At 47.2% G+C, this 23969-nt stretch overlaps 1 protein-coding gene across 7 annotated transcripts in view; it reads right to left on the reverse strand.

Annotated features, from left to right (window-relative positions):
* Positions 1-4982: 4982 nt before the first annotated feature.
* Positions 4983-23969, reverse strand: part of LOC131941293 (dynamin-binding protein) — a 73388-nt gene continuing 54401 nt past the window's right edge. For all 7 annotated transcript variants that reach the window (XM_059300478.1, XM_059300476.1, XM_059300477.1 and 4 more), the window contains 4 exons: positions 9512-9691; positions 7679-7880; positions 7166-7335; positions 4983-5604 (listed from right to left, as the gene is read on the reverse strand). In XM_059300478.1, coding sequence (XP_059156461.1) covers positions 5416-5604; positions 7166-7335; positions 7679-7880; positions 9512-9691 — 741 coding nt within the window. In that variant the 3' untranslated portion in view covers positions 4983-5415. The remainder of the gene's footprint in view (positions 5605-7165; positions 7336-7678; positions 7881-9511; positions 9692-23969) is intronic.

Below are 23969 nucleotides of genomic sequence, written 5' to 3' on the forward strand. Positions count from 1 at the left end.
GTGTGTTTAGACGTGAAGCTATTTAATTCAGGACATTCTAGGGACTTAAAATATTGATGCACTTAACTATTAGATGCTAGTGTTTACTAATTCTTTAAAATCTATCGAATGGGATCAATGATAGGATCGTAATACTACAGTTTATCAGGACTATCACGTCAAAATTATGAATCGACAAATTCAAAATGGCCACCAGACAATCCTGGTTACTCTGTGGACGAACTCAATTATTTACAGGGAACGAAGGTTAAATACTTATACAGTATTAATGAAACACAAAAGAAATTTATAATTATAATAACTATACATTTTTATCAATTTATTTAAAACAAAAGACACTAAATTTTAAGGACTAATGTGATTAATTTTTTATTTTCTGTTATGCACTCTGATTCTGATTCCCCTGCTGAATAATGTGATTGTGAAATGGTCTGCGCCAGTCTCCGTAATAAAATGTACCAGATCAATTTTTAAATGGTGGTGCAATTTATTAAGATTCTACATGTTGTAACTTAGTTTTAAATATTACTAGACTACCCGTCATCCGTTAGATAACTGTGGGTTTCGGGGGTCATCCATCAAAAAACATCACGTCTGTCACTCAGAGGCATAGCGACCCTTCCCGGCGCCCGGGGACAAACTTTTCGATTTGAACCCCCCCCCCCCCGCAAGATTTCGATTTGCACCCCCCCTCAAACTTTTGATGTGCACCCCCCCCCCCACTCAAACTTTCGATTTGCACCCCCCTCAACCTTTCAATTTATTTTTCCAAACCATTTTGGCGCCCCAACATATGTCCCCCCCCGCCCCCCCTCCACCTCCCCCCGCCTCCCCTCCCCTCCCCCCCCCCCCCCCCGCGTCCCCTCCCCCTCCCGCCCCCTCCTCGCTACGCTACTGCTGTGTCACTTATCGTCACAAAAAACAGACCCCACATTCAAAAATATGTTTTTTATCTTTTAAAAACACCGAAAACACCGATTTCGGACTATCCCTTCATATACTGACGTCACAGGTGACCTACTCAACTCTACTTCACCTGCCCAGTGTCCCGCCAAGTCTCAGATGACATGTTTTTATCGTTTAAAAAACGATTCCAGCCGCGCATGTCTCTGACCACACTATCCTTTCATATGCTTAGGACAAAGAAACAGATGAACTCTACTTCACCTGCCCTGTATCCTGCCAAGTTCAGATAGGCAACTTTATCATTCACATCTAAAAAAAAGAATTGAAAAAAAAATCATTAACATATTGGTCTAGAAACTATGCCACCCGCATGAGAGCCGGCTACGCTACCAACTTAGCTATTTACTCGTGACTTCAACCGTGAATTTTTATACTATACTATGAGTCTCCTTATGCAACATGATTTACGCGCATAGATCTAGATCTAAGTCTAGTAGTAGTAGTAGTAACTTTCAAATTAAATTTTATCTTAAATTTGCCAAACAAAGATTTATATAAAATAAAGAAGTTCTGAAATTAGCTAGATCTAGATAGAATTATCTAGATCTAGATTCTACGACTCGCTTGCTTAGGTCTTAAGTTTAGTTTTTCTTGCTAGATCTAGATCTAGATCTAATCATTAGCTACGCCGATAGGCCCGGAGCGAGCATTTCAAAATTACCATATTCCAAACAAAGATTTATATAAAATAATAAAGGTCTAAAATAGTTTAGTATATAGAAAATCACTATTATCTAAATCTAGATAGAATTATCTATATTTTAGATCTACGACTGAGCTATATTTAGAATTTACGTTTATAATTTAACAAAATTACCGGTATAGAAGCAGCATATGAATCTTAAGCTACGCAAATACGCCCTGGAGCCAGCACTTCAAAATTTGCATAGTCGAAACAAAGATTTATACAAAATAATAAAGGTCTAAAATATTTTAGTATATAGAAACTCATTATTATCTAAATCTAGATAGAATTATCTATATTCTAGATCTACGACTGGTTTGCTTAAGTCTCGTTTTTTTTTATTGTATTTATAACTAATAAATCTTTGATTTGACCTAGATTGTCCTAGATTGTCCTAGATTCTAGATCTATAAATAACTTTCTTGGACAGATTTTAGATCTAGAGAAATTTATCGTAAAACTAAATGAAAAAGACAGTTGAAAATTGATATAAGTGTTGGAACGTAATAAATACAGCAAACGGACGTATTGTTAAAGTTATGACCGACAGAAAATTAGATTTAGAACGCGTTAAACTTTTGAATGGGAACACAATTTTCTTCGATAGACGCCGCCATTTTATTGTACTAAAGAGTAAACAAAAACCTGTGACGTCACTATTCCCACAAAGTTTAGTCAATGTTTTAACATTTTTTAAAAAAATGGGTTACTCTACGTATGAATAAATCAATAAATTAATTAACGTCTTTAAATAAATGTGTGATTAACAGTCAGTCTGCATTAAAAAATTATTCTCTACCTACATACTATTTTACAGCTCTCCAGATAGAGTCGAACATATCGCAATACTCGATCGGACAAACAAACAAATAAATATTCAAACATGTAAACAAACTTGACTTTTAGTAGTATAATAGATATTAGGTGTAAGTAGTACTAGTAGTATTTCTCATTATTTATTTATTTTATATGCATATAGTAACAATGAAGGACAGTTAAGTTGTCCTATAGGATGTTGAGAACCACAGTATGGCACTTTCATCATTGGATATCTCAACCAGTGTGGCACAAGCAACGAATATTTCATTCAATAGAATTAATATTAAAATATACTATCAAGTATAAATTACTTTTAACAAAAAGGTGTTTTCAGGCTTTTTCATGTTTCCAGTAACAGTCATAGGACAAATAGTAGGCCTACACAATAGGCTAGTAGTAAATTAAATTATATTTTATCAATCAATAAATCAATTGTTTATTCCACAGCTGGAGACATTTATGATGGCCTATCCAGAACTTTCCTTACAAGGGAAGGGAAGATGCCCCCCCCCCCCCCCTACAGTTCCCAAAACATATCACTTACTCTTGATGCCCCACAAGATCAAGGTTGAAGGAAACAAGACATACAAAGATGTGGAGTTGTCGTTTTAAAAACTGTTCCCCCAAAGTTATCAACCCGATAGGTTTGAATGTAGCATCAACTGCTGCATCACTTGTAGGCATCACGTCTTTATTAGACTACATTACATTACGTTACTCCACTCAATTTTGATTCTGTTTCTCCTGCACTAGATAACTGTGGCATTTTTTGAAATTAATATTTTAACTCATGTGATTTTTGAAAATAATGAACACATTCTTCCTGTTAATGTTACCAACACAATAGTTTTAGAGTTATTCTAGATCTATGTCCAAAGCAAAACAAAAAAAAATAGAATTTTTTTTTTGTATGAAAATAAAAGTGACCAAAACACATTTTTGTCATTTTCAATTATTTTTTTACCTTAGAAAGACTAATTTTAGATGACTGAAAAAAATTAGGCATATATATTACAAACTTTGCAGTAACTTTACCAATTTCTACACTTCTATGTTATTTAGTTTAGAAAATATGGGTTCTCAAAAATGGCTCTTTTTGAAAATCAGTTTTGTACCAAATTTTACTTTTTAAAAAATCGCATAACTTTTTTTATTTATTGAGATATTTTTATAAAATTTGTGGCATAGACCTTACAATTAAAAGTTCTTTCATGACATACTCCAGAAGTCTGCAATCAATAGTTAATTTCAGTTTGGACTACCTAAGTAAGTAACCTATGTTTTGACTTTGGTCATTTGAAGTGAAAGGTGGGTCAGTATTAATTTTATTTGAATCAGCGACAGTAAAAATAACTTTCCTATAGATTTTTATTTGTTTCTTAGTCTAAATCAGGGGTCGTCAACCTTTTGCGACGGAAGAGCCAAAAGATACAATTTACAAAATTCCCAGTTTTTAAAGAGCCACTAACATTATTTTTCAATTTTTTTTTATATTGTATAAAGATTAGGTAAATACATTCGATTTATGATTTGAAATAAATAGCGAAAAATATGAAGTCATATTGATTCATATAGCAAAAGAAGACTCCCCAACATGGCGCTGAAGAAGTGGAACCCGCTTGGAAAGCGAAAGAGAGAAAGACCACTGGGAACATGGAGAAGAGAGATGGAAGAAGAAGTGCAGGCTACTGGCAAGACCTGGCATGAATTGAAGTGGCTCGCCCAAGACAGAGTGGAATGGCGGAGATTTGTTGCTGCCCTATACTCCACAGGGAGTGATGAGGATTAAATAAGTAATTCATTCATATAAAAACATACACGTTTCGCACAAAGTGTTTTAGCTTGCTCTACTATGATAAAATTTGTAATCAAATAATATAACTATAAGACTAGGGGTCTCCCCCCCCCCTCATACACTTAAGAAGCCAACAACTTTTTCTTTCTTTCCGGACACCACTGGCCTAGAATGTGTCTACTTCGACTAACTCAGTAACTGGTTTGGATATCGGTTTGATTACCGTGTATCGGTTTGACTACCGTGTATCGGTTTGATTACCGTGTATCGGTTTTAATACCGTGTATCGGTTTGATTACCGTGTATCGGTTTGATTACCGTATATGGGTTTGATTACCGTGTATCGGTTTGATTACCGTGTTTGGGTTTGATTACCGTGTATCGGTTTGATTACCGTGTTTGGGTTTGATTACTGTGTATCGGTCGCTTCTGTCTATTGTTTCGCACATGGCTTATCTTCCACCCTACCTGTACCAAGAGTCCAGTACCTGGCTCAACTGTATGAAACAAATAACTAAAATACGTCACTCAGGTCCAATTAATGCTCCTAATATTTGATAAAATACGTCACTCAGGTCCAATTAATGCTCCTAATATTTGATAAAATACGTCACTCAGGTCCAATTAATGCTCCTAATATTTGATGCTATATTTTTCTCCAACAACTCAAGTTTTGCTCAGAACAGAATCAGAAGATGAGTACCCAGCACAGATTGACTGGTCAGAGGTTTTGTAGCTGGTATTTTATTCAATACAATGTTCATTTTAAATACAGAAAGTAATAACATACATATCCATACGGAAAATAATTGACTCAAACATTATTAGATTGCAATGTTCATAGTAAAAATGTTGTATAATTAGGTGTAAATTGTTCTAAAGATTATTTTTTTTTTGACATTATTTATCTAAATGAATGTAAGTGATTTGGCAAGACTTGGTGATTAAACTAACTCATCTCTTAAAATTATTTTGACTTTAATCCTAAAGTTTGAGAACAATGTAAGTAGAGCATACATTGAGAGTGTACAAATCTAGAGACTGTAATTGGTTTCATTGCTTACATCATGAGGCCTTATTACATTCATCACCTGTTTAAACAAGACAATTAAAAAATCAAGCAGATAATCAATTGTGAAAGTGTTCAATATTATTCCATATCAGGCATTGGAGCAAGGTAATTGGCTGGTGCGTAACCACGGCAACCAGCAGAATCAACAAGCCACCATTCAGGGTTGCCATCAAGATCTTTAAAGGCCAGCACAGAGACTGGGTGTCCTGCCTTGAGTGAAGCTTCATTGGGATGACGTGATGTGAAGTCGTATAGAGCACAGTAGTACTGGAGAAATTACATTCATCAGTTATACAGGGTATAGTAGTACTGGGGAAATTACATTCATTAGTTACACAGGGTATAGTAGTACTGGTGAAATTACATTCATCAGTTACACAGGGTATAGTAGTACTGGTGAAATTACATTCATTAGTTACACAGGGTATAGTAGTACTGGTGAAATTACATTCATCAGTTACACAGGGTATAGTAGTACTGGGGAAATTACATTCATCAGTTACACAGGGTATAGTAGTACTGGTGAAATTACATTCATTAGTTACACAGGGTATAGTAGTACTGGGGAGATTACATTCATTAGTTACACAGGGTATAGTAGTACTGGGGAAATTACATTCATCAGTTACACAGGGTATAGTAGTACTGGTGAAATTACATTCATCAGTTACACAGGGTATAGTAGTAATGGTGAAATTACATTCATCAGCTACACAGGGTATAGCAATACTGGGGAAATTACATTCATCAGCTACACAGGGTATAGTAGTACTGGGGAGATTACATTCATTAGTTACACAGGGTATAGAGTACTGGGGAAATTACATTCATCAGTTACACAGGGTATAGTAATACTGGGGAAATTACATTCATCAGTTACACAGGGTATAGTAATACTGGGGAAATTACATGCATCAGCTACACAGGGTATAGTAGTACTGGGGAAATTACATTCATCAGTTACACAGGGTATAGTAGTACTGGGGAAATTACATTCATCAGTTACACAGGGTATAGTAATACTGGGGAAATTACATGCATCAGCTACACAGGGTATAGTAGTACTGGGGAAATTACATTCATCAGTTACACAGGGTATAGTAGTTCTGGGGAAATTACATTCATCAGTTACACAGGGTATAGTAGTACTGGGGAGATTACATTCATCAGCTACACAGGGTATAGTAGTACTGGGGAAATTACATTCATCAGTTACACAGGGTATAGTAGTACTGGGGAAATTACATTCATCAGTTACACAGGGTATAGTAGTACTGGGGAAATTACATTCATCAGTTACACAGGGTATAGAGTACTGGGGAAATTACATTCATCAGTTACACAGGGTATAGTAATACTGGGGAAATTACATTCATCAGTTACACAGGGTATAGTAATACTGGGGAAATTACATGCATCAGCTACACAGGGTATAGTAGTACTGGGGAAATTACATTCATCAGTTACACAGGGTATAGTAGTACTGGGGAAATTACATTCATCAGTTACACAGGGTATAGTAATACTGGGGAAATTACATGCATCAGCTACACAGGGTATAGTAGTACTGGGGAAATTACATTCATCAGTTACACAGGGTATAGTAGTTCTGGGGAAATTACATTCATCAGTTACACAGGGTATAGTAATACTGGGGAAATTACATGCATCAGCTACACAGGGTATAGTAGTACTGGGGAAATTAGTCATCAGTTACACAGGGTATAGTAGTACTGGGGAAATTACATTCATCAGTTACACAGGGTATAGTAGTACTGGGGAAATTACATGCATGTAATGAGAATGTTTCCATGATTTGAGGGATCACCTTAAAGTCTTGAAAAGCCTCATCTCGTCCAGCATGGAATGTGGCGCGACCATCATTGCCTGTCAGCACAACACTGGGCTCTAGGTCCAACATAGTCTGGAGGTCATCTTGACCTGATGGGTCTGGGCTGTAGGGGCTCAAAATATGACTTGGTACAAAGCCTTTGTTCACTAGGTCAAGAGCAGAAAGTGTACACACAATATAATACTGGCAGTATGGTCTACTGGCAGCATGGTCTACTGGCAGCATGGTCTACTGGCAGCATGGTCTACTGGCAGTATGGTCTACTGGAAGTATGGTCTACTGGCAGCATGGTCTACTGGCAGCATGGTCTACTGGAAGTATGGTCTACTGGCAGTATGGTCTACTGGAAGCATGGTCTACTGGCAGTATGGTCTACTGGTAGTATGGTCTACAGTCACTATTCCCATGATTTAGTATTTTATTTTATGAAAAAAAAATATGGTATTTAAAACTAAGACTAGATTGAATGAAGAAAAGCTTGAGGTGTACCTCCATCATCCACAAACCAACGTTCCTTGTTGCCCATGGGATCAAGGTCTTTAACAACGCCCACAACGGTTCCCTGTGTCAAGGCAATGTCCATCAAATCCATCCCATTGTAGGTACAGCTGGCTTGATACAGTCTCCCGGGGTAGGTGTGGAGTAAATAATTCATCTGGCTCTCAGCCTGGCATCCAGGACTTGACGTGGTCTGTCATGTCAGTAAGTACAGGTGTTGGTGACATGTGACATGTAAGTAAGTACAGGTGTTGGTGACATGTGACATGTCAGTAAGTACAGGTGTTGGTGACATGTGACATGTCAGTAAGTACAGGTGTTGGTGACATGTCAGTAAGTACAGGTGTTGGTGACATGTGACATGTCAGTAAGTACAGGTGTTGGTGTCATGTCAGTAAGTACAGGTGTTGGTGACATGTCAGTAGGTACAGGTGTTGGTGACATGTCAGTAAGTAAGGTGTTGGTCACATGTCAGTAAGTACAGGTGTTGGTGACATGTCAGTAAGTTCAGGTGTTGGTGACATGTCATGTCAGTAAGTTCAGGTGTTGGTGACATGTCAGTAAGTACAGGTGTTGGTGACATGTCAGTAAGTACAGGTGTTGGTGACATGTGTCATGTCAGTAAGTACAGGTGTTGGTGACATGTCAGTAAGTACGGGTGTTGGTGACATGTCAGTAAGTACAGGTGTTGGTGACATGTGTCATGTCAGTAAGTACAGGTGTTGGTGACATGTCAGTAAGTACAGGTGTTGGTGACATGTCAGTAAGTACAGGTGTTGGTGACATGTCAGTAAGTACAGGTGTTGGTGACATGTGTCATGTCAGTAAGTACAGGTGTTGGTGACATGTGTCATGTCAGTAAGTACAGGTGTTGGTGACATGTCAGTAAGTACAGGTGTTGGTGACATGTGTCATGTCAGTAAGTACAGGTGTTGGTGACATGTCAGTAAGTACAGGTGTTGGTGACATGTCAGTAAGTACAGGTGTTGGTGACATGTGACATGTCAGTAAGTACAGGTGTTGGTGTCATGTCAGTAAGTACAGGTGTTGGTGACATGTCAGTAAGTACAGGTGTTGGTGACATGTCAGTAAGTAAGGTGTTGGTCACATGTCAGTAAGTACAGGTGTTGGTGACATGTCAGTAAGTTCAGGTGTTGGTGACATGTCATGTCAGTAAGTTCAGGTGTTGGTGACATGTCAGTAAGTACAGGTGTTGGTGACATGTCAGTAAGTACAGGTGTTGGTGACATGTGTCATGTCAGTAAGTACAGGTGTTGGTGACATGTCAGTAAGTACGGGTGTTGGTGACATGTCAGTAAGTACAGGTGTTGGTGACATGTGTCATGTCAGTAAGTACAGGTGTTGGTGACATGTCAGTAAGTACAGGTGTTGGTGACATGTCAGTAAGTACAGGTGTTGGTGACATGTCAGTAAGTACAGGTGTTGGTGACATGTGTCATGTCAGTAAGTACAGGTGTTGGTGACATGTGTCATGTCAGTAAGTACAGGTGTTGGTGACATGTCAGTAAGTACAGGTGTTGGTGACATGTGTCATGTCAGTAAGTACAGGTGTTGGTGACATGTCAGTAAGTACAGGTGTTGGTGACATGTCAGTAAGTACAGGTGTTGGTGACATGTCAGTAAGTTCAGGTGTTGGTGACATGTCATGTCAGTAAGTACAGGTGTTGGTGTCATGTCAGTAAGTACAGGTGTCAGTGACAGGTGTTAGTGACATGTCAACAGGGCCTAGATGTTGACATGTCCCTAGTAGTACTATAGATAGAACATTGGTGACATATTTTGTGTACAGCGCTGCCATATTACCTGTATAACAGTGCTGTGTGCCTCCAGTCTTCCCTTGAGCTTAGCTTTATCTGCTTTGATTGTATCCACCCTTGGATTGAAGCCTCGAGGGATAAATGTCAACAAAGACATTTGGTCAAAGACTGCTGTGTGCCTGATGCTGAATACTTCCATTATGTTGGTCTTCTTCATAGATGGGAGCTGGCCAAGAGATTCATCACAAGATGATGTGGTCAGGTAGATTGGTCAGGGGATGATGCGGTCAGGGGATGATGTGATCAGGTAGATTGGTCAGGGGATGATGCGGTCAGGGGATGATGTGATCAGGTAGATTGGTCAGGTAGATTGGTCAGGGGATGATGTGGTCAGGTAGATTGGTCAGGTAGATTGGTCAGGGGATGATGTGGTCAGGTAGATTGGTCAGGTAGATTGGTCAGGGGATGATGTGGTCAGGGGATGATGTGGTCAGGGGATGATGTGGTCAGGGGATGATTTGGTCAGGGGATGATGTGGTCAGGTAGATTGGTCAGGGGATGATGTGGTCAGGGGATGATGTGGTCAGGGGATGATGTGGTCAGGTAGATTGGTCAGGGGATGATGTGGTCAGGGGATGATGTGGTCAGGGGATGATGTGGTCAGGTAGATTGGTCAGGGGATGATGTGGTCAGGGGATGATGTGGTCAGGGGATGATGTGGTCAGGGGATGATGTGGTCAGGTAGATTGGTCAGGGGATGATGTGGTCAGGTAGATTGGTCAGGGGATGATGTGGTCAGGTAGATTGGTCAGGGGATGATGTGGTCAGGTAGATTGGTCAGGGGATGATGTGGTCAGGGGATGATGTGGTCAGGTAGATTGGTCAGGGGATGATGTGGTCAGGGGATGATGTGGTCAGGGGATGATGTGGTCAGGGGATGATGTGGTCAGGTAGATTGGTCAGGGGATGATGTGGTCAGGTAGATTGGTCAGGGGATGATGTGGTCAGGTAGATTGGTCAGGGGATGATGTGGTCAGGGGATGATGTGGTCAGGGGATGATGTGGTCAGGTAGATTGGTCAGGGGATGATGTGGTCAGGGGATGATGTGGTCAGGGGATGATGTGGTCAGGGGATGATGTGGTCAGGGGATGATGTGGTCAGGGGATGATGTGGTCAGGGGATGATGTGGTCAGGTAGATTGGTCAGGGGATGATGTGGTCAGGGGATGATGTGGTCAGGGGATGATGTGGTCAGGGGATGATGTGGTCAGGTAGATTGGTCAGGGGATGATGTGGTCAGGGGATGATGTGGTCAGGGGATGATTTGGTCAGGTGATGATGTGGTCAGGGGATGATGTGGTCAGGTAGATTGGTCAGGTAGATTGGTCAGGGGATGATGTGGTCAGGTAGATTGGTCAGGGGATGATGTGGTCAGGGGATGATGTGGTCAGGTAGATTGGTCAGGGGATGATGTGGTCAGGTAGATTGGTCAGGTAGATTGGTCAGGGGATGATGTGGTCAGGTAGATTGGTCAGGGGATGATGTGGTCAGGGGATGATGTGGTCAGGTAGATTGGTCAGGGGATGATGTGGTCAGGTAGATTGGTCAGGGGATGATGTGGTCAGGGGATGATGTGGTCAGGTAGATTGGTCAGGGGATGATGTGGTCAGGTAGATTGGTCAGGTGATGATGTGGTCAGGGGATGATGTGGTCAGGGGATGATGTGGTCAGGTAGATTGGTCAGGGGATGATGTGGTCAGGGGACGATGTGGTCAGGGGATGATGTGGTCAGGGGATGATGTGGTCAGGTAGATTGGTCAGGGGATGATGTGGTCAGGGGATGATGTGGTCAGGGGATGATGTGGTCAGGTAGATTGGTCAGGGGATGATGTGGTCAGGGGATGATGTGGTCAGGGGATGATGTGGTCAGGGGATGATGTGGTCAGGTAGATTGGTCAGGTAGATTGGTCAGGGGATGATGTGGTCAGGTAGATTGGTCAGGGGATGATGTGGTCAGGTAGATTGGTCAGGGGATGATGTGGTCAGGTAGATTGGTCAGGGGATGATGTGGTCAGGGGATGATGTGGTCAGGTAGATTGGTCAGGGGATGATGTGGTCAGGTAGATTGGTCAGGGGATGATGTGGTCAGGTAGATTGGTCAGGGGATGATGTGGTCAGGGGATGATGTGGTCAGGTAGATTGGTCAGGGGATGATGTGGTCAGGTAGATTGGTCAAGGGGTGATGTGGTCAGGGGATGATGTGGTCAGGGGATGATTTGGTCAGGGGATGATGTGGTCAGGTAGATTGGTCAGGGGATGATGTGGTCAGGGGATGATGTGGTCAGGGGATGATGTGGTCAGGGGATGATGTGGTCAGGGGATGATGTGGTCAGGTAGATTGGTCAGGGGATGATGTGGTCAGGTAGATTGGTCAAGGGGTGATGTGGTCAGGGGATGATGTGGTCAGGGGATGATATGGTCAGGGGATGATGTGGTCAGGTAGATTGGTCAAGGGATGATGTGGTCAGGGGATGATGTGGTCAGGGGATGATGTGGTCAGGTAGATTGGTCAGGGGATGATGTGGTCAGGGGATGATGTGGTCAAGGGATGATGTGGTCAAGGGATGATGTGGTCAGGGGATGATGTGGTCAGGGGATGATGTGGTCAGGGGATGATGTGGTCAGGGGATGATGTGGTCAGGGGATGATGTGGTCAGGGGATGATGAGGTCAGGGGATGATGTGGTCAGGTAGATTGGTCAGGGGATGATGTGGTCAGGGGATGATGTGGTCAGGGGATGATGTGGTCAGGTAGATTGGTCAGGGGATGATGTGGTCAGGGGATGATGTGGTCAGGTAGATTGGTCAGGGGATGATGTGGTCAGGGGATGATGTGGTCAGGGGATGATGTGGTCAGGGGATGATGTGGTCAGGTAGATTGGTCAGGGGATGATGTGGTCAGGGGATGATGTGGTCAGGGGATGATGTGGTCAGGTAGATTGGTCAGGGGATGATGTGGTCAGGTAGATTGGTCAGGGGATGATTTGGTCAGGTAGATTGGTCAGGGGATGATGTGGTCAGGTAGATTGGTCAGGGGATGATGCGGTCAGGTAGATTGGTCAGGGGATGATGTGGTCAGGGGATGATGTGGTCAGGGGATGATGTGGTCAGGTAGATTGGTCAGGGGATGATGTGGTCAGGTAGATTGGTCAGGGGATGATGTGGTCAGGTAGATTGGTCAGGGGATGATGTGGTCAGGTAGATTGGTCAGGGGATGATGTGGTCAGGTAGATTGGTCAGGGGATGATGTGGTCAGGTAGATTGGTCAGGGGATGATGTGGTCAGGTAGATTGGTCAGGGGATGATGTGGTCAGGTAGATTGGTCAGGGGATGATGCGGTCAGGGGATGATGTGGTCAGGGGATGATTTGGTCAGGGGATGATGTGGTCAGGGGATGATGTGGTCAGGGGATGATGTGGTCAGGTAGATTGGTCAGGGGATGATGTGGTCAGGTAGATTGGTCAGGGGATGATGCGGTCAGGGGATGATGTGGTCAGGGGATGATGTGGTCAGGTAGATTGGTCAGGGGATGATGTGGTCAGGTAGATTGGTCAGGGGATGATGTGGTCAGGTAGATTGGTCAGGGGATGATGTGGTCAGGTAGATTGGTCAGGGGATGATGTGGTCAGGTAGATTGGTCAGGGGATGATGCGGTCAGGGGATGATGTGGTCAGGGGATGATTTGGTCAGGGGATGATGTGGTCAGGGGATGATGTGGTCAGGGGATGATGTGGTCAGGTAGATTGGTCAGGGGATGATGTGGTCAGGTAGATTGGTCAGGGGATGATGCGGTCAGGGGATGATGTGGTCAGGGGATGATGTGGTCAGGGGATGATGTGGTCAGGGGATGATGTGATCAGGTAGATTGGTCAGGGGATGATGTGGTCAGGGGATGATGTGGTCAGGGGATGATTTGGTCAGGTAGATTGGTCAGGGGATGATGTGGTCAGGGGATGATGTGGTCAGGTAGATTGGTCAGGGGATGATGTGGTCAGGTAGATTGGTCAGGTAGATTGGTCAGGGGATGATGTGGTCAGGGGATGATGTGGTCAGGGGACGATGTGGTCAGGTAGATTGGTCAGGGGATGATGTGGTCAGGGGATGATGTGGTCAGGGGATGATGTGGTCAGGTAGATTGGTCAGGGGATGATGTGGTCAGGGGATGATGTGGTCAGGGGATGATGTGGTCAGGGGATGATGTGGTCAGGGGATGATGTGGTCAGGTAGATTGGTCAGGGGATGATGTGGTCAGGGGACGATGTGGTCAGGGGATGATGTGGTCAGGGGATGATGTGGTCAGGGGATGATGTGGTCAGGGGATGATGTGGTCAGGGGATGATGTGGTCAGGTAGATTGGTCAGGGGATGATGTGGTCAGGTAGATTGGTCAGGGGATGATGTGGTCAGGGGACGATGTGGTCAGGGGATGATGTGGTCAGGGGATGATGTGGTCAGGGGATGATGTGGTCAGGGGACGATGTGGTCAGGGGATGATGTGGTCAGGGGATGATGTGGTCAGGGGATGATGTGGTCAGGGGATGATGTGGTCAGGGGATGATGTGGTCAGGTAGATTGGTCAGGGGATGATGTGGTCAGGTAGATTGGTCAGGGGATGATGTGGTCAGGTAGATTGGTCAGGTGATGATGTGGTCAGGGGATGATGTGGTCAGGTAGATTGGTCAGGTAGATTGGTCAGGGGATGATGTGGTCAGCTATATTGGTCAGGGGATGATGTGGTCAGGGGATGATGTGGTCAGGGGATGATGTGGTCAGGTAGATTGGTCAGGGGATGATGTGGTCAGGGGATGATGTGGTCAGGGGATGATGTGGTCAGGTAGATTGGTCAGGGGATGATGTGGTCAGGTAGATTGGTCAGGGGATGATGTGGTCAGGGGATGATGTGGTCAGGTAGATTGGTCAGGGGATGATGTGGTCAGGGGATGATGTAGTCAGGTAGATTGGTCAGGGGATGATGTGGTCAGGTAGATTGGTCAGGTGATGATGTGGTCAGGTAGATTGGTCAGGTGATGATGTGGTCAGGGGATGATGTGGTCAGGTAGATTGGTCAGGGGATGATGTGGTCAGGGGATGATGTGGTCAGGTAGATTGGTCAGGGGATGATGTGGTCAGGTAGATTGGTCAGGTGATGATGTGGTCAGGGGATGATGTGGTCAGGTAGATTGGTCAGGTAGATTGGTCAGGGGATGATGTGGTCAGGTAGATTGGTCAGGGGATGATGTGGTCAGGTAGATTGGTCAGGGGATGATGTGGTCAGGTAGATTGGTCAGGGGATGATGTGGTCAGGGGATGATGTGGTCAGGTAGATTGGTCACGGGATGATGTGGTCAGGTAGATTGGTCAGGGGATGATGTGGTCAGGTAGATTGGTCAGGGGATGATGTGGTCAGGGGATGATGTGGTCAGGTAGATTGGTCAGGGGATGATGTGGTCAGGTAGATTGGTCAAGGGGTGATGTGGTCAGGGGATGATGTGGTCAGGGGATGATGTGGTCAGGGGATGATGTGGTCAGGTAGATTGGTCAGGGGATGATGTGGTCAGGTAGATTGGTCAAGGGGTGATGTGGTCAGGGGATGATGTGGTCAGGTAGATTTGTCAAGGGATGATGTCGTCAGGGGATGATGTGGTCAGGGGATGATGTGGTCAGGGGATGATGTGGTCAGGGGATGATGTGGTCAGGTAGATTGGTCAGGGGATGATGTGGTCAGGGGATGATGTGGTCAGGGGATGATGTGGTCAGGGGATGATGTGGTCAGGGGATGATGTGGTCAGGGGATGATGTGGTCAGGGGATGATGTGGTCAGGTAGATTGGTCAGGGGATGATGTGGTCAGGGGATGATGTGGTCAGGGGATGATGTGGTCAAGGGATGATGTGGTCAGGGGATGATGTGGTCAGGGGATGATGTGGTCAGGTAGATTGGTCAAGGGATGATGTGGTCAGGGGATGATGTGGTCAGGGGATGATGTGGTCAGGGGATGATGTGGTCAGGGGATGATGTGGTCAGGGGATGATGTGGTCAGGGGATGATGTGGTCAGGGGATGATGTGGTCAGGGGATGAATTGGTCAGGGGATGATGTGGTCAGGGGATGATGTGGTCAGGGGATGATGTGGTCAGGGGATGATGTGGTCAGGGGATGATGTGGTCAGGGGATGATGTGGTCAGGGGATGATGTGGTCAGGTAGATTGGTCAGGGGATGATGTGGTCAGGGGATGATGTGGTCAGGTAGATTGGTCAGGGGATGATGTGGTCAGGGGATGATGTGGTCAGGGGATGATGTGGTCAGGGGATGATGTGGTCAGGGGATGATGTGGTCAGGTAGATTGGTCAGGGGATGATGTGGTCAGGGGATGATGTGGTCAGGGGATGATGTGGTCAGGGGATGATGTGGTCAGGGGATGATGTGGTCAGGGGATGATGTGGTCAGGTAGATTGGTCAGGGGATGATGTGGTCAGGGGATGATGTGGTCAGGTAGATTGGTCAGGGGATGATGTGGTCAGGGGATGATGTGGTCAGGGGATGATGTGGTCAGGGGATGATGTGGTCAGGGGATGATGTGGTCAGGTAGATTGGTCAGGGGATGATGTGGTCAGGGGATGATGTGGTCAGGGGATGATGTGGTCAGGGGATGATGTGGTCAGGTAGATTGGTCAGGGGATGATGTGGTCAGGGGATGATGTGTTCAGGGGATGATGTGGTCAGGTAGATTGGTCAGGGGATGATGTGGTCAGGTAGATTGGTCAGGGGATGATGTGGTCAGGGGATGATGTGGTCAGGTAGATTGGTCAGGGGATGATGTGGTCAGGGGATGATGTAGTCAGGTAGATTGGTCAGGGGATGATGTGGTCAGGGGATGATGTGGTCAGGGGATGATGTGGTCAGGGGATGATGTGGACAGGGGATGATGTGGTCAGGGGATGATGTGGTCAGGGGATGATGTGGTCAGGTAGATTGGTCAGGGGATGATGTGGTCAGGGGATGATGTGGTCAGGTAGATTGGTCAGGGGATGATGTGGTCAGGGGATGATGTGGTCAGGGGATGATGTGGTCAGGGGATGATGTGGTCAGGGGATGATGTGGTCAGGGGATGATGTGGTCAGGTAGATTGGTCAGGGGATGATGTGGTCAGGGGATGATGTGGTCAGGGGATGATGTGGTCAGGGGATGATGTGGTCAGGGGATGATGTGGTCAGGGGATGATGTGGTCAGGTAGATTGGTCAGGGGATGATGTGGTCAGGGGATGATGTGGTCAGGTAGATTGGTCAGGGGATGATGTGGTCAGGGGATGATGTGGTCAGGGGATGATGTGGTCAGGGGATGATGTGGTCAGGGGATGATGTGGTCAGGGGATGATGTGGTCAGGGGATGATGTGGTCAGGGGATGATGTGGTCAGGGGATGATGTGGTCAGGTAGATTGGTCAGGGGATGATGTGGTCAGGGGATGATGTGTTCAGGGGATGATGTGGTCAGGTAGATTGGTCAGGGGATGATGTGGTCAGGTAGATTGGTCAGGGGATGATGTGGTCAGGGGATGATGTGGTCAGGTAGATTGGTCAGGGGATGATGTGGTCAGGGGATGATGTAGTCAGGTAGATTGGTCAGGGGATGATGTGGTCAGGTAGATTGGTCAGGTGATGATGTGGTCAGGTAGATTGGTCAGGTGATGATGTGGTCAGGTAGATTGGTCAGGTGATGATGTGGTCAGGTAGATTGGTCAGGGGATGATGTGGTCAGGTAGATTGGTCAGGGGATGATGTGGTCAGGGGATGATGTGGTCAGGTAGATTGGTCAGGGGATGATGTGGTCAGGTAGATTGGTCAGGTGATGATGTGGTCAGGGGATGATGTGGTCAGGTAGATTGGTCAGGTAGATTGGTCAGGGGATGATGTGGTCAGGTAGATTGGTCAGGGGATGATGTGGTCAGGTAGATTGGTCAGGGGATGATGTGGTCAGGGGATGATGTGGTCAGGTAGATTGGTCAGGGGATGATGTGGTCAGGTAGATTGGTCAGGGGATGATGTGGTCAGGGGATGATGTGGTCAGGTAGATTGGTCAGGGGATGATGTGGTCAGGGGATGATGTGGTCAGGTAGATTGGTCAGGGGATGATGTGGTCAGGGGATGATGTGGTCAGGTAGATTGGTCAGGGGATGATGTGGTCAGGTAGATTGGTCAAGGGGTGATGTGGTCAGGGGATGATGTGGTCAGGGGATGATGTGGTCAGGGGATGATGTGGTCAGGTAGATTGGTCAGGGGATGATGTGGTCAGGTAGATTGGTCAAGGGGTGATGTGGTCAGGGGATGATGTGGTCAGGGGATGATATGGTCAGGGGATGATATGGTCAGGGGATGATGTGGTCAGGTAGATTGCTCAAGGGGTGATGTGGTCAGGGGATGATGTGGTCAGGTAGATTGGTCAAGGGATGATGTGGTCAGGGGATGATGTGGTCAGGGGATGATGTGGTCAGGGGATGATGTGGTCAGGTAGATTGGTCAGGGGATGATGTGGTCAGGGGATGATGTGGTCAGGGGATGATGTGGTCAGGGGATGATGTGGTCAGGGGATGATGTGGTCAGGTAGATTGGTCAGGGGATGATGTGGTCAGGGGATGATGTGGTCAGGTAGATTGGTCAAGGGATGATGTGGTCAGGGGATGATGTGGTCAGGGGATGATGTGGTCAGGGGATGATGTGGTCAGGTAGATTGGTCAAGGGATGATGTGGTCAGGGGATGATGTGGTCAGGGGATGATGTGGTCAGGGGATGATGTGGTCAGGGGATGATGTGGTCAGGGGATGATGTGGTCAGGGGATGATGTGGTCAGGGGATGATGTGGTCAGGGGATGATGTGGTCAGGGGATGATGTGGTCAGGGGATGATGTGGTCAGGGGATGATGTGGTCAGGTAGATTGGTCAGGGGATGATGTGGTCAGGGGATGATGTGGTCAGGTAGATTGGTCAGGGGATGATGTGGTCAGGGGATGATGTGGTCAGGGGATGATGTGGTCAAGGGATGATGTGGTCATGGGATGATTTGGTCAGGGGATGATGTGGTCAGGGGATGATGTGGTCAGGGGATGATGTGGTCAGGGGATGATGTGGTCAGGGGATGATGTGGTCAGGTAGATTGGTCAGGGGATGATGTGGTCAAGGGATGATGTGGTCAGGGGATGATGTGGTCAGGGGATGATGTGGTCAGGGGATGATGTGGTCAGGGGATGATGTGGTCAGGGGATGATGTGGTCAGGGGATGATGTGGTCAGGGGATCATGTGGTCAGGGGATGATGTGGTCAGGTAGATTGGTCAGGGGATGATGTGGTCAGGTAGATTGGTCAGGGGATGATGCGGTCAGGGGATGATGTGGTCAGGGGATGATGTGGTCAGGGGATGATGTGGTCAGGGGATGATGTGATCAGGTAGATTGGTCAGGGGATGATGTGGTCAGGGGATGATGTGGTCAGGGGATGATTTGGTCAGGTAGATTGGTCAGGGGATGATGTGGTCAGGGGATGATGTGGTCAGGTAGATTGGTCAGGGGATGATGTGGTCAGGTAGATTGGTCAGGTAGATTGGTCAGGGGATGATGTGGTCAGGGGATGATGTGGTCAGGGGACGATGTGGTCAGGTAGATTGGTCAGGGGATGATGTGGTCAGGGGATGATGTGGTCAGGGGATGATGTGGTCAGGTAGATTGGTCAGGGGATGATGTGGTCAGGGGATGATGTGGTCAGGGGATGATGTGGTCAGGGGATGATGTGGTCAGGGGATGATGTGGTCAGGTAGATTGGTCAGGGGATGATGTGGTCAGGGGACGATGTGGTCAGGGGATGATGTGGTCAGGGGATGATGTGGTCAGGGGATGATGTGGTCAGGGGATGATGTGGTCAGGGGATGATGTGGTCAGGTAGATTGGTCAGGGGATGATGTGGTCAGGTAGATTGGTCAGGGGATGATGTGGTCAGGGGACGATGTGGTCAGGGGATGATGTGGTCAGGGGATGATGTGGTCAGGGGATGATGTGGTCAGGGGACGATGTGGTCAGGGGATGATGTGGTCAGGGGATGATGTGGTCAGGGGATGATGTGGTCAGGGGATGATGTGGTCAGGGGATGATGTGGTCAGGTAGATTGGTCAGGGGATGATGTGGTCAGGTAGATTGGTCAGGGGATGATGTGGTCAGGTAGATTGGTCAGGTGATGATGTGGTCAGGGGATGATGTGGTCAGGTAGATTGGTCAGGTAGATTGGTCAGGGGATGATGTGGTCAGCTATATTGGTCAGGGGATGATGTGGTCAGGGGATGATGTGGTCAGGTAGATTGGTCAGGGGATGATGTGGTCAGGGGATGATGTGGTCAGGGGATGATGTGGTCAGGTAGATTGGTCAGGGGATGATGTGGTCAGGTAGATTGGTCAGGGGATGATGTGGTCAGGGGATGATGTGGTCAGGTAGATTGGTCAGGGGATGATGTGGTCAGGGGATGATGTAGTCAGGTAGATTGGTCAGGGGATGATGTGGTCAGGTAGATTGGTCAGGTGATGATGTGGTCAGGTAGATTGGTCAGGTGATGATGTGGTCAGGGGATGATGTGGTCAGGTAGATTGGTCAGGGGATGATGTGGTCAGGGGATGATGTGGTCAGGTAGATTGGTCAGGGGATGATGTGGTCAGGTAGATTGGTCAGGTGATGATGTGGTCAGGGGATGATGTGGTCAGGTAGATTGGTCAGGTAGATTGGTCAGGGGATGATGTGGTCAGGTAGATTGGTCAGGGGATGATGTGGTCAGGTAGATTGGTCAGGGGATGATGTGGTCAGGTAGATTGGTCAGGGGATGATGTGGTCAGGGGATGATGTGGTCAGGTAGATTGGTCACGGGATGATGTGGTCAGGTAGATTGGTCAGGGGATGATGTGGTCAGGGGATGATGTGGTCAGGTAGATTGGTCAGGGGATGATGTGGTCAGGGGATGATGTGGTCAGGTAGATTGGTCAGGGGATGATGTGGTCAGGTAGATTGGTCAAGGGGTGATGTGGTCAGGGGATGATGTGGTCAGGGGATGATGTGGTCAGGGGATGATGTGGTCAGGTAGATTGGTCAGGGGATGATGTGGTCAGGTAGATTGGTCAAGGGGTGATGTGGTCAGGGGATGATGTGGTCAGGTAGATTTGTCAAGGGATGATGTCGTCAGGGGATGATGTGGTCAGGGGATGATGTGGTCAGGGGATGATGTGGTCAGGGGATGATGTGGTCAGGTAGATTGGTCAGGGGATGATGTGGTCAGGGGATGATGTGGTCAGGGGATGATGTGGTCAGGGGATGATGTGGTCAGGGGATGATGTGGTCAGGGGATGATGTGGTCAGGGGATGATGTGGTCAGGTAGATTGGTCAGGGGATGATGTGGTCAGGGGATGATGTGGTCAGGGGATGATGTGGTCAAGGGATGATGTGGTCAGGGGATGATGTGGTCAGGGGATGATGTGGTCAGGTAGATTGGTCAAGGGATGATGTGGTCAGGGGATGATGTGGTCAGGGGATGATGTGGTCAGGGGATGATGTGGTCAGGGGATGATGTGGTCAGGGGATGATGTGGTCAGGGGATGATGTGGTCAGGGGATGATGTGGTCAGGGGATGATGTGGTCAGGGGATGAATTGGTCAGGGGATGATGTGGTCAGGGGATGATGTGGTCAGGGGATGATGTGGTCAGGGGATGATGTGGTCAGGGGATGATGTGGTCAGGGGATGATGTGGTCAGGGGATGATGTGGTCAGGTAGATTGGTCAGGGGATGATGTGGTCAGGGGATGATGTGGTCAGGTAGATTGGTCAGGGGATGATGTGGTCAGGGGATGATGTGGTCAGGGGATGATGTGGTCAGGGGATGATGTGGTCAGGGGATGATGTGGTCAGGTAGATTGGTCAGGGGATGATGTGGTCAGGGGATGATGTGGTCAGGGGATGATGTGGTCAGGGGATGATGTGGTCAGGGGATGATGTGGTCAGGGGATGATGTGGTCAGGTAGATTGGTCAGGGGATGATGTGGTCAGGGGATGATGTGGTCAGGTAGATTGGTCAGGGGATGATGTGGTCAGGGGATGATGTGGTCAGGGGATGATGTGGTCAGGGGATGATGTGGTCAGGGGATGATGTGGTCAGGTAGATTGGTCAGGGGATGATGTGGTCAGGGGATGATGTGGTCAGGGGATGATGTGGTCAGGGGATGATGTGGTCAGGTAGATTGGTCAGGGGATGATGTGGTCAGGGGATGATGTGTTCAGGGGATGATGTGGTCAGGTAGATTGGTCAGGGGATGATGTGGTCAGGTAGATTGGTCAGGGGATGATGTGGTCAGGGGATGATGTGGTCAGGTAGATTGGTCAGGGGATGATGTGGTCAGGGGATGATGTAGTCAGGTAGATTGGTCAGGGGATGATGTGGTCAGGGGATGATGTGGTCAGGGGATGATGTGGTCAGGGGATGATGTGGTCAGGGGATGATGTGGTCAGGGGATGATGTGGTCAGGGGATGATGTGGTCAGGTAGATTGGTCAGGGGATGATGTGGTCAGGGGATGATGTGGTCAGGTAGATTGGTCAGGGGATGATGTGGTCAGGGGATGATGTGGTCAGGGGATGATGTGGTCAGGGGATGATGTGGTCAGGGGATGATGTGGTCAGGGGATGATGTGGTCAGGTAGATTGGTCAGGGGATGATGTGGTCAGGGGATGATGTGGTCAGGGGATGATGTGGTCAGGGGATGATGTGGTCAGGGGATGATGTGGTCAGGGGATGATGTGGTCAGGTAGATTGGTCAGGGGATGATGTGGTCAGGGGATGATGTGGTCAGGTAGATTGGTCAGGGGATGATGTGGTCAGGGGATGATGTGGTCAGGGGATGATGTGGTCAGGGGATGATGTGGTCAGGGGATGATGTGGTCAGGGGATGATGTGGTCAGGGGATGATGTGGTCAGGGGATGATGTGGTCAGGGGATGATGTGGTCAGGTAGATTGGTCAGGGGATGATGTGGTCAGGGGATGATGTGTTCAGGGGATGATGTGGTCAGGTAGATTGGTCAGGGGATGATGTGGTCAGGTAGATTGGTCAGGGGATGATGTGGTCAGGGGATGATGTGGTCAGGTAGATTGGTCAGGGGATGATGTGGTCAGGGGATGATGTAGTCAGGTAGATTGGTCAGGGGATGATGTGGTCAGGTAGATTGGTCAGGTGATGATGTGGTCAGGTAGATTGGTCAGGTGATGATGTGGTCAGGTAGATTGGTCAGGTGATGATGTGGTCAGGTAGATTGGTCAGGGGATGATGTGGTCAGGTAGATTGGTCAGGGGATGATGTGGTCAGGGGATGATGTGGTCAGGTAGATTGGTCAGGGGATGATGTGGTCAGGTAGATTGGTCAGGTGATGATGTGGTCAGGGGATGATGTGGTCAGGTAGATTGGTCAGGTAGATTGGTCAGGGGATGATGTGGTCAGGTAGATTGGTCAGGGGATGATGTGGTCAGGTAGATTGGTCAGGGGATGATGTGGTCAGGGGATGATGTGGTCAGGTAGATTGGTCAGGGGATGATGTGGTCAGGTAGATTGGTCAGGGGATGATGTGGTCAGGGGATGATGTGGTCAGGTAGATTGGTCAGGGGATGATGTGGTCAGGGGATGATGTGGTCAGGTAGATTGGTCAGGGGATGATGTGGTCAGGGGATGATGTGGTCAGGTAGATTGGTCAGGGGATGATGTGGTCAGGTAGATTGGTCAAGGGGTGATGTGGTCAGGGGATGATGTGGTCAGGGGATGATGTGGTCAGGGGATGATGTGGTCAGGTAGATTGGTCAGGGGATGATGTGGTCAGGTAGATTGGTCAAGGGGTGATGTGGTCAGGGGATGATGTGGTCAGGGGATGATATGGTCAGGGGATGATATGGTCAGGGGATGATGTGGTCAGGTAGATTGCTCAAGGGGTGATGTGGTCAGGGGATGATGTGGTCAGGTAGATTGGTCAAGGGATGATGTGGTCAGGGGATGATGTGGTCAGGGGATGATGTGGTCAGGGGATGATGTGGTCAGGTAGATTGGTCAGGGGATGATGTGGTCAGGGGATGATGTGGTCAGGGGATGATGTGGTCAGGGGATGATGTGGTCAGGGGATGATGTGGTCAGGTAGATTGGTCAGGGGATGATGTGGTCAGGGGATGATGTGGTCAGGTAGATTGGTCAAGGGATGATGTGGTCAGGGGATGATGTGGTCAGGGGATGATGTGGTCAGGGGATGATGTGGTCAGGTAGATTGGTCAAGGGATGATGTGGTCAGGGGATGATGTGGTCAGGGGATGATGTGGTCAGGGGATGATGTGGTCAGGGGATGATGTGGTCAGGGGATGATGTGGTCAGGGGATGATGTGGTCAGGGGATGAT

This window comes from Physella acuta, unplaced genomic scaffold (assembly GCF_028476545.2).
Source record: "Physella acuta isolate Inbredline_101_S28 unplaced genomic scaffold, ASM2847654v3 ptg000355l, whole genome shotgun sequence".
Classification (NCBI taxonomy): domain Eukaryota; kingdom Metazoa; phylum Mollusca; class Gastropoda; family Physidae; genus Physella; species Physella acuta.